We start from the raw sequence: 11,928 nt of genomic DNA on the forward strand, positions 1-11,928 counted from the left end.
TTTCCATGTTGGGAAAACTAACCAAGATGGAGTGGGGTGTTGCTAATTCTGAGTTTGGAAGGGAAAGGTTGGGAGGGATAGTGGGGCAGAAAGAAGTAAAAGCAAGAGGCCAGTGTTCAGAAGACCCGAGTTCAGTCCCAGCTCCCACACTCACTTGCTGTGCAAGTTGGGCTAAGTCCTCTTCTCTCTCTGAACCTTGGTTTCACCAACTCTAAACCAAATGATGTCTAAGGGTCCTCAGACGCTGAGGATCTCAGAGGGCCCATGCTGATAGGATAAGGGAGACGGTCTGCTGTCAGGGCAGAAGAAAGAATGTCCTCACTACATAGATGTAGGTACATGGGAGAAATGCCCAAGACACCAGGATTTGAACATAGTAGGGCAACTGAGTGATGGGGATAATAAGAAAGCAGCAGCTGCTCTAGAGAGGGTACCAGCCTCTGTCTTATCCTGAGGCTTCCTGTGACCAACAGAGAAAGGCAGTAAGAGCCTGAATCTTTGGGCTAGTGTTCCCTAAACTGGGTCTTCCACCTGTCGGATGTAGCTGACTTTTTTATGGGAGAGAGAGATAAGAGAGAAGGAGAGAGAGAGAGAGAGAGAGAGAGAGAGGGGAGGGGGAGGGAAGGAGAAAGAGGGAGGGAGGGAGAGGGAGAGAGGAGAGAGACTGACTGACTGACTGTTGGGAGTAGGCTGAGTTGTTCTCTTCTTCACTCAGCTCTGCCCTGACCTCTGTTCTTCCCCAGCTTGATGAACCAGGGAGCGAGGGGTGAAGGACCAAGGCCTAGGGGCCAGAAGCCAGCTCTCTTCACGCACCTTCTTCAGGGAAGCCAGATGCCAGCCTGCGTTTATGTGGGTGTTCAGCCCCTTCTCTGCCTTTGCAGAAATTGTCACGCTGTTTCTACACACATTCATAACTCCAGGGGTAAACAGGAAAATGGAAATTTAATGTGCTTAGAGACTCAAGCACCAGGCATCTCTGGAGGCGACCAAGCTGCAATGCGGTCCTCAGCAAGCTCCTGTAGAGGGAGGGAGGGAGGGAAGGAAGGGGAGGGAGGAGAGACAGACAGACAGACAGAGAAAGAGAGGTGGGGAGAGAAGGGATAGAGAGACAAAGGGGGGGAGAGGGAGAGAAAAGAGGGGGGAGGAAGGAAGGAGGGAGAGAGACAGCAAAGGAAGAGGGAGAGAAGGGATTGAGAGAGGAAGGAGGGAGAAAATGAATAAGAGAGGAGGCAGAGGAAAAGAAGAGAGTGACAAAGTGAGAGGGAGAGGAAAGATGGAGTGAAGAGAAAGAAAAAAGGAGAAAAAGACAGGGAAAGAGGGAGGGACAGGGAGGGAGGGAGGGAGGGAGAGAAATCAAGAGACAGAGGCAGAGGGGGGGTGGGAGGGGAGGGAGAAATAGAGAGAGAGACACACAAAGAACACTGAAAAATGGTGAAGGTGACTTCTCTGGTCACAGTGACGGGCCTATGCAGCTACAGGGAGTGTGTGCCTGGCTGAGCTGTGTTGGAATCAGTTTTGTGTTCAAACAAACGCAGTGTCTCCCTAGTGGTCATAACAGGTTCCAGATCTTTACAGGTGCCTGTGCTGTAAGGAGTAGGTTTTCCATCCTCTCCCTTCCAGACGTTTCCAGCAAACAGCCCTAAGTATCTTGAATAATCCAGTCCAGCTGTCCAAGGGGAAGCTGGCAGTGGGAGGGGTGCTTCCGAGGACTCAGTGGGAGACACTGACCTCCCCCCCTGCAGCAAGAAGCTGCCTAGATGCTAGGGACAGGAGTAGGTTGGGGAGAAGAGGTGGGGAGCAGTGACTCACCCTAAGCCAGTATGAGATTGGAGATAGATTTGTGTGGCACAAAAGGAGATTCCTATATAGCTCTCTCTCCCCCAACCCCAGCCCATTGTGAGGACCATATACAGAAGATTTAAGAACAATTCAAGGGGCAGGGTTAGAGACAGGAGGTCCTGGGTTCAAATGTGGCCTCAGACACTTCCCAGCTGTGTGACCCTGGGCAAGTCACTTGACCCTCATTGCCCAGCCCTTACCACTCTTCTGTCTTGGAACCAATACCCAGTACTGATTCCAAGATGGAAGGTAAGGGTTTAAAAAAAATCCAAATGGGCTCATGGAAGAGTCACACAAAGCTGAAACATCCAAATAACTTTACATATATTGCCCATTTGATAACCCTGGGAAATAGCTACTATTATTATGCCCATTTTACAGATAAGAGAGTCTGAAGAGGGGTTACTTATAAGTAAGTACCCGAGGGAGGATTTGAACTCAGGCCTGACTCCTATGAAGCTAGCACTCTGCCCACTGTACTGCCTAGCTGCCTAGATTGTACAGTGAATGACAGAATGAATGAATATGAAAGAATGAGTGAAGGAAAGAGCTAGGACTAGAACCCAGGTCAAGAAATGTCTGAAAAAAAAAGAAAAAATGTCTGGAGAAAGTTTCCTTACTCCATACCCGTGGGTTATCCCCTGGCCTAATTGGAGTGGAGGATCATCCCTAGGACTTGCCATTAGTTCATGCCCATGACCCAAGCAGAGACGTACATACCTGACTGAAGCACTGGCTTGAAGTGACCAGACAAGCAGATATCTTTCTGCTTCTGGTGCACAATCTTCTGGATGGAAGGGGGGAGGCCCTGAGGATTTCTGGAGAAGACGATGGAGTAGCTATCAGCACATGTCCCATTCTTCTTCAAAGACCGGCAAGTGTAGGTCAAGGCATAGTGGTTGTAGTCGGTGTCTATCACCCAGTATTCATCCCCTGAGCCCAGAAACAAAGGGCAATGACTTATTGGAGATAGTCAACAGTTCAGTAACATCCAACATCCAATCCTTCCCCACTGTGTCAAGGAAGGGCTGTGCCTTAGAACATAGGAAAGACTTGGCAAAGGTGCCAGGAAACTTGTGGCAAGGAAAATGGAGCAGGTGGGGGGAAGGAGAAGGTGATAGACCTGTGTTCAAAGCAAAATGGCACAGGGTGGTGAGGTAGAGCCTCAGTGACTCCCTAATGCCTTGAGGGCAAAACAAAACCCAATTCCTTTCTCCTTGGCATTCAAAGAGCTTCACACATTGGCTCCAGCCTGTCTTTTCACATCGCTCTACTTCATATCCTGGCTGACTCTCTAGTCCTTATCCGTGTCATTCAATATCCTTCCTTGGTGCCTTTTCTCAGTCCTGAATGTGTAGAACAAATCCTCCCCTGCCTCTTAGAATCCTTGGCTCCCTTCAAAGGTAATGCTGAATTTAAGTACCACTTCCTCCATCAATTATTGCCTGATCTCCCAGGGACTGGCATCCTCCCTTGCCTGAAATGACTGTGTATTTACTTCTCTGCTGATTTATCTCTTATATAAGTCATCCCTCCCCCCATCCTAGGAGCACACGGGCTCCTTAAGGGCAGGCACTGTTTTTTCTTCTTTCTATCCCCATGCACGGCATACGCCCGGTATTTAATACATGCTCATGGAATGAATGAGTGAATGGCATTCTTTTTTCCCATAGTGACCATGCTAAGTCATTGATATACATGCATGCAGGGGGTAGAGGCTCCTTTCAGTATCTTTAGTAAGTTTGGCCCGGGTTTAAGAAGAATGTACACTAGATGCCACCTTAAAATTTCTGGGCTCCTTTTGATCAGAATCTGGGGGTTTGTTGTGTCTCACCATATATAGGGACAAGGTATTTCACTCCTCTCTCTCCAAACACGTTCCCTCCCAACTCACCATTACAACTTGCACCAGCCAGACACCCTATTTACAGGGATCCTTTTCTTATTTTCTAGTCCCTTCTTTTCCATCCTAGAATCAATACTGTGTGTTGGCTCCAACACAGAAGAGTAGTAAAGGTTAGGCAATCAGGGCTAAGTGACGTGCCCAAGGTCACTCAGCTAGGAAGCATCTGGAGCCAAATCCAAACCCACAATGTCTCGTCTCTAGGTCTGAGTCACTTAACTCCCCTAGCAGGGAGCTTTTTTTGAGCGGGGACGGGGAAGTTAGCTGGTCCCTGGAAGAGGCAACTGGACTCAGGGTCACCTCTCTATTCCTGAGGTCATGGAAGGCCCTTCAACTCTACTTACCTCCACTGGACAGGTAGCTGGCCAGTCCCTGGTAAGTCATGTACATCTTTGCTGGGGTGTTTGGGTCAGAGACTGTGAACTGGGCTATCATGTCTGCACAGATCACCCAGAACCTGAAAAGAAGAATGGAGATTCCCAGTGAAGTCTACAGTTGGAACCCCATAAAATTGACCAGCCAACAGGCATTGGCTGAAGCATCCTTAAATGCTAACAGAGGAAATGAAACCTTACCCTCATGGAGCTCCCAAGTCTTGGCAGTAATGGAGGAGGAGTGAGGGACGGAGATAAGACTCATACATGGAGCAAAGTGTACTAAGGACTAAGTGGACTGAAAATAATGGAGGATTCATGTTGGGACTATAGACCCTTAAATGTAGGGTCTCAAAGAGTTTATGATTCCTGGGGGCTAGACTGGTCAAGGAAGGCTTCCTGGAGGTGGGGAGGGAGTCCCTACTTAAGATGATGGGGTTTGGTTTGGATCTATAATTTCACTGGAATACAGAACTGCCAATGATGGGGTGCCAAACTCTTCAACTTGTCCTGGGATGTTGCCCGAGGCACCTAAGTGTTTTGCCTACGTGTATCAGAGGTGAACTTGAATTCAGGTCTCTTTCCCCAGTTTCTATTTACTACCCCTTCTATGTTGCTTTAGGATAGACTGGATTTAGACAAAGGAGGAAAGAGAAAGAGTTGCAAAGATAGGTTGGGGGTCACACCATAGAGGGTCTTGAATGCAGGGCTTAGGAATCTGGACATTTTCCTGGAGCCCCTGAAAGGTTGTTTTTTAAAAATCCTTCCCTTCTGTTTTTGATTTTAAGTTTGATATTAAGTATTTGTTTTTTATTTTGATATTGATGAATTTGATATTAAGTATTCATTTCAAGGCAGAAAGGTAATAAGGGCTAGGCAATTAGAGTTAAGTGACTTGCTAAGAAGTATCTGAGGCTAAAATTGAACCCAGTACTTCCCATCTCTAGCCGTGGCCCCCTTTCCACTGAGCTACCTAGCTGTCCATGAAGGTTCTTTGAAGGGGAGCTATGGGTGGAGTGGAGCATTGGGAAGATACAGCTTACACAGGATGGATGAGAGGGGTGGACTGGAGAAAAGAGGACCGACAGAAACAAGATCACTCAGTCCTTACTCAGGCACTCAAAGTGCCTTCTGACTTGTTGGGAGACAGCTAGGCATCCCAGTGGATATAGTGCTGAACTTGGTGTCAAGAATTCTTGACTTCAGATTCTACCTCTGACATTTATTAGCCAACATTACATCGTAGCCTCTCAGCTTCAGTTTCCTCATCTTTAAAATGAAGATCGAGATAGCAATAGCATCTCCCTCATAGGATTGTTGGCGAATCCCACAAAGTAGTCTATGTAAAGGAAATAGTCTGTAAACCTCAAAGTGGCCCATGAATGTTAGCTGTTCTTCCCTACCGGCTGGACCCTGTGTGGGACATGGGGCACCCCCTTCCCTTTGTGGCTAGGACCTACTCTCCATAAATCCATTACATGAAAATTCAACTTAATGCAGAAAACGATTTTCCCTTGAGCTTGATCCACAAAACTCTGGTCCCCCACTTACTTGCGTGTTTCCATGTCTAGGGATCTCGTTGCTTGCTCCACAAACAATCCCTCTCTGCGCTCAGACTTCACAAGCTAGGTCCCAACTCTGACTCTAATTCATTAAAGCCCAAACTCGGTGATATTTATAGAGTTATTGCTGTATGTCCTGGAATGGAGCAGAAAAGCTTCTGGCCCTAGAGCCACAGAAGCGTGGCTTCAAGTGCTGACTATGCGAATAATTGAGTTAATGCTCTTGGGTAAGATCTCACTATGCCTCAGTTTCTCTAAGTGTAAAGTTGATGGGGTTGGATTGGATCTCTAAGGCTCTTTCTAGACTTACACACTATAAGCGATGATCTGGGGGCTCTCCTAGTTCTGACATTCTATGCACTATATTCTCTAATTTTGAATTAGAACACAGAGATGCTTATACTCAAGACAAAGGGGTCCAGTTGAGCAAACAAGAACTAGATGACTCTTTATCACAGCATCTCCAAAACTGTTAGGGTCAGAAGGGAAATCATCAAGTCCAGTGTCTTCATTTCATACATGAGGAAACTGAGGCTCACAGATCAAAACCAGGATAATGGTTTGTTGCAAAGTAGAAAATTTAGGTTTGATGTAAGGGGAAACTTTCTGACAATTGGAGCTGTCCGCAGGTTAAACTGGGTGTAGCTAGGTGACATGGTGGATAGAGTGCCATGCCTAGAGTAGAGAGGACCTGGGTTCAAATCTGATCTCAGATACTTCCTAGCTGTGTGACCCTAGGCAAGTCACTTAACCCTAATTGCCTTGTTCTTGCCTTTCTATCTTAGAAGTTGTTACTAAGACAGAAAATAAGGGTTAAAAAAAAGTGAAATGGGCTACCCCACGGGAAGATGAATTCCCTCTCATTGGAAGTCTTCAAGCAAAGGCTGGATGACCACTCACTGGGTACTAGAGAGGGGATTCTTCCTAGGGATGGGTCACATTATATGGCCTCTGCGTTCCTAAAATTTTGAGATTCTATAAGTGACTTGCCTTAGATCACACACTGAGGTCAATAGAGAGCCAGAATTAGAACTCAGATTTCCAGTCTCTCATTTTAAGGACTCTGATGGGGAAAGTTGCTCATGCTCTTTCTGAACTCCTAGGGATGTGTGGGGTTGGCTCTGCTCTTTCCTTCTCCTCCCCATTGCTCACCCAAATAGCTTCACACGGCCCTGGGATGTAGCGAGCAGGGTGCCATCCGACCCGAGGATGTACTCGGCAGAGATGTTGTCCTGAAGGAAGATGCCTTCAGGATCCTTCTTGGACACTGCGTACCACTTTCCTGTGTACTGGAAAGCAAAAGAAGCAAGAAATCTTCAGCGAGGCATCAGTTATTCCTGTTTGGCCCTAGGAGAGAGCCTGGCTCCCATTCAAAAGCTGCTGCTCCTTCGTGATGCTCAGGACCCAAATCTTTGTCTCCAATCCCTGCTCTAAAACCAAACCAGTTCTTGTTCATTATGAGAAATTACAATAATTAACAATTTTTAAAGTTAAATCGATTATATGTTCTCTCCAGTTTGCAGATGATAAAACTGCTCAGAAGTGTTAAGTGACTGGCAATCACAGGATCCTGGACTGACTTCCAGAAGGAACTCGGAGATCATCCCCTCCAACCCTTTCTTTCTTTTTTTTTTTAAACCCTTACCTTCTGTCTTGGAGTCAATACTGTGTATTGGCTCCAAGGCAGAAGAGTGGTAAGGGCTAGGTAATGGGGGTCAAGTGACTTGCCCAGGGTCACACAGCTAGGAAGTGGCTGAGGCCAGATTTGAACCTAGGACCTCCCGTCTCTAGGCCTGGCTCTCAATCCACTGAGCTACCCAGCTGCCCCCAACCCTTTCTTTTTTATAGGAAAAGAAACTGAGGCACAAGGGAGAAAATGGCCTAACTAGCTTAGAACAGAGAAGAGGCATAACCAAGATTTGAGAGGGCCAGTGCTAATGTATGCTACCCATCTCCCAACAGAAAATGTCCTCATACATATTCAGCTGAGGACAATGAGGGACTTTGTTTCATTACAAAGAGCTTTGTTTTTCTTTTTTTTATTTTCTTTTCTGTTTGGAAATTGAAGTAGAGAAGGTGACAAAAAAAAGAGAATAAGAAAAGAGGGTCATTGAAAAAGAGAGAGAGAACAGATGGAATGACAGAAGGAAATGCAGCGAAGCAGGACAGCCTTGAAAGTTACATGATGAATTTATTATATTCTTAAAAGGAAAAGTGAATTAAAATTGTTATTTATTGCCTATCGCCTGGCATAGGGGGAAGAGTCCTGGGCTAAGAGTCTGGGTTTGGTTTCTATTCAATTCCATCACTGATTGGCTGTGTGATGCTGGGAAAATCCCAATCCCTCTCCAAACCTCTGTTTCTCCATCCTTAAAATGGGGCAGGGCAAAGAAATGAACTTGACGCTTCTTTAGGGCCCTTCCAGCTCTGATTTTCTGCATTTTTTAATTACCCAGGGATATCTACCCTTCAGTAGGTCTCCTCAGTGCTCATAACCAGCTCTGCCAACAGGTTGTGGAGCAGGGGTTCCCTGAGGGTGTCCCAGTAATCTAATGATGATGGTATCAACTAGCATTTATATTATATTTTAAGGTTTATAAAACACTTTGCAAATATTATTGCATTTTTATCCTTACAGCCACCCTGAGAAGTAGGTGCTATCATCATCCCCATTTTTCAGACAAGGAAATAGAAGCAGAGGGGGCTTAAGTGCCAGGGTCACAAAGCTAGGAAGTATCTGAGGCTGAATTTGAACTCAGGTCTTCCTGACTAGTTCTAGGGCTCAACTGTTCCACCTAAGTGCCAGTGGGTCTATTATTGGTTAAACGGAAGTGATCACTGGACATGAGAGTGAGGGGAGTAGCTGAGATAAGGCCTGTAGAGGAACCCCAGAAGTTGTGGTGTCACTTACCTTTGTAGGGTCAAAGTCTTCTTTCACAGAAAACGAGTCCACAATGCAGTTGTGGGCCAGGCCAAGGCTGGGCATGATTAGCAACAGACAGATGTGCCCAGCAGACCTCATCCTGCACACAGGAGCCTAGGGAAAGTAGAGCTGGCTGAATGACACTAAAATAACAGCAACTGGCATGGCAACAGTGTTTATGAATTTAAAGTTTATAAATATATCTCCTCAAAACAGTGTTATTTGTCCCATTTTAGAGAGGAAGAGATTGAGGCTCAAAAAAGGGAAATGACTTGTTTACAATGATAATAAAATGATGATAATAAATGATAATATTGGATGATAATAAAAATCAGATCCAGGACTGGAATCTGAAGTCAGTGGACTCTAAATCCAGTCCATACCGTAGACTGAGAGTTCTGGGGCACACAACTAACAACATGGGGGTTTAGACATTTTCTCTGTTCCCCAGATCCTCTCCATTGTCTCTAAAACAAAAATTCCTCCTTGAAGAAAAAGCAGCTTCAGCTACCTCCATCATCTAGGACAGTAGTATCAAGAATGGAGCCACTAAGCCATCCTGAAGCTCCCTGGGACAGCATATGGACTCGGACAATTATGAACACCATTAATGACTATTAATAAATAAGAAAATGATGAAAGGAAGCAATAATAATCATAAAATGATCTGTGTTAATAGGATGGGGCTAATATTAAGATAGGAATATTCGTCTGTGCTCTATTGAGTTTTTATGTATTTTAAGTATTTCCCAATTACATTTTAATCTGGTTCAGGCCGGTTGTCCCAGCAATGCTGCCTGGGAGTACATATTTGACATTTGTGCCCTAGGATGTTGAGAATCCCAAAGTGATAAAAATGAAGAACCAACAAACGAGAGCCAAATCCTTGAAGTGACAGCTCCTCTGAGCTCACTTGGCCATCCTTCCCCACTTCCCACCCCCCAGTAGGTCCTCCTTGCCTGTCTCCCAGCTCTAGACGGTGGAAGGTTGCTCCGACCACACCAGGCAGCTAATGAGTGCTGAGCAGTGTCCAGGACGGGGAAGCTACTGTGTTCTGTGCTGGAATGAGCTCTGCAGGACAGTAGAGACACGGAGCAACGAGGGCAGGAGGATGTGTGTCTGGCTTGAAGGTGGATCTCAACTCTGCATCTCCTTACTAAGCATCCAGGTTTTGTTTGGGGATTTTTGTTTTGGTTTTCTTAGTGGGGAGAGGTGAGATCAAGACAAAATGGATTTTGAGAGTCTAGCTCTTAGGAAGCACAGTTCAGCTCAGCCAAAGAATGCTAGGGGGGGAAAATAAGGCTGGACAGGGAGGTTGGAGCCAGATTGGAAGGGGCTTTAAAGGCCAAAATAGAGGAACTTGTATTTAAGCCTAGAGATAATAGAGAGCCATTGGCTGTTATTGAGCATAGGAGTGACCGAGTCCATTGGAGTCAGTAAGCCTGGGTTGGAATCCTGTGTGAGTTTGGGCAGACCCCTCAATCTTCCTAGGACTATTCTCTCATCTTTCAACTCCCTTGTAGATCTAAATCTCTCAATCCCGTATCTTGGCTGCAAATCCAGTCTTTTTCACCATGCAGGGCTACATCTCCTGGCAGCTCTGACGCACCCCTTGTCCGCAGAGGGAGATAGGAAAAGGGAAGGGAATAAGCATTTATTAAATGCTTACTGTGTGCCAGGAATTCTACTAAGCATTTCACAAATTTTGTCTTATTTGAAAGGATACATCTTCCCTCTACTAAATTCAGACAGACATCTCCTCCCTCCCACTCTCTGCCCTAATCCCAGGGAAAATGAAGTGAGAACATCTCCTAGCTTCAATCAGTAATTCCCCCCTCCCAAAAGGAGCCTTTCCTTCCCCCCAACCCTCCACAGCTTCTCATCGGTAACCTGGGAGAATCACCTTCCTATTTTCTCTCCCCAAGGGTAGAGAAAGTCCTCCAATGATGGTTTCTCCATCCTGAGGAACCAGAAGAGGCAGGGTCTAGATCTCTGATACCAGTACCCCAACCCTGTGCTCATCTCACTTCCCTGAAACTCCCCTCATCTTCTTGACAGATAGCTATCCAACCATCTCAGCCATGGAGAGTTGGCCATCTCCTGAGGTGGTTGAGGCAGCTTTCACTATTAAGACATTTTGCTTTATATTCAACCAAAACTTGCATTTCTGCAACTCTTGCTACCCCCAAATTCCAACCATTGCTTCTAGTCCTATCACATGTTCTTTGCTCTGGGATCCATTGAATCTTTGAGAAAATCTCAGGTTCAATGGTTCTGTCATTAGGTGGCTGAGACCCTCTTTACCTGGTGCTAGTGTCTGTTGGCTTCAATCTCCAGGGCTCATCTCACCCTCCCCCACCTTTCAGCCTCTTAAATACGATGGGGCTGAGAGCCACTAATTGCCCTATTCCCCCTTGGACCTGAGTCAGACAATCCAGGGTAATCTGATTTTAGGTAGGATTAATAGAGGCATAATGTACAGAACAAAGAAGGGGACAGTCCCATCATCCTCTGCCTTGATCAGATCAAAAGAAAAAAAAAAGTCATTCTGCGCTCTGAGCCCATCAGCTCTCAGGAGGTAGGGAATGTGTTTCATCATGAGTCCTTTAGAACCATGGTTGGTCATTTTGATCAGAATTCTGAAGTCTTTTCCATTTATTTGTTTTTACAACATTGCTGTAATGTAATTTGTTCTCTTGGATCTGTTTATTTCATTCTGCATCAGTTCATACAAGTTTACTCAACTTTTTCTGAAACCACCCCTTTATTATTTCTTACAGCACAAAGTATTCTATTCAATGTATGCCCCATAATTTATCCCAGCTATTCATCAGTTCACAGGTCAGGACAAAGTTTAAGAAAATAGTTTTGGGGGTAGCGAGATGACTCAGTGAATAGAGAGCCAGGCTTGGATAGTTCCTAGCTGTGCCACCCTGGGCAAGCCACTTAACCCCAACTGCCTAGTCCTTGCTGCTCTTCTGCCTTGGAACTGATTTTTTAAAATTTTGAATATTTTTCCATGGTTACATCATTCATGATTTTTCCCAGAGCTGACAAGCAATTCCACTGGGTTATACATGTATCATTGTTCAAAACCCATTTACATATTATTCATATTTGCAATAGAGTGATCTTTTAATGCCCAAACCCCAGTCATATCCCCCTCGAACCACATGATCAATCATATGGTTTTCTTCTGCATTTCTGTTCCCATTGCTTGGAACTGATTTTTAGCATTGATCCCAAGACAGTTGATAAGGGTTTAAAAAAACAAAACAACAACAAATCAAATCATTTTGTCAAACAACTTTGAAAGTCTTAAGAACT

The 11,928-nt window shown here is 45.4% G+C and overlaps 1 protein-coding gene across 1 annotated transcript; it reads right to left on the reverse strand.

The window, feature by feature from the left end:
• Positions 1–2,521: 2,521 nt before the first annotated feature.
• Positions 2,522–8,664, reverse strand: LOC100025494 (purpurin-like). The gene is made up of 4 exons (XM_007496876.2): positions 8,590–8,664; positions 6,831–6,967; positions 4,087–4,199; positions 2,522–2,772 (listed from the first exon to the last, which is right to left on the reverse strand). The coding sequence occupies exons 1-4, from the start codon at positions 8,662–8,664 to the stop codon at positions 2,522–2,524; spliced, it is 576 nt and encodes a 191-aa protein (XP_007496938.2).
• Positions 8,665–11,928: the final 3,264 nt, after the last annotated feature.

Source organism: Monodelphis domestica, chromosome 6, assembly GCF_027887165.1.
Source record: "Monodelphis domestica isolate mMonDom1 chromosome 6, mMonDom1.pri, whole genome shotgun sequence".
Lineage (NCBI taxonomy): Eukaryota > Metazoa > Chordata > Mammalia > Didelphimorphia > Didelphidae > Monodelphis > Monodelphis domestica.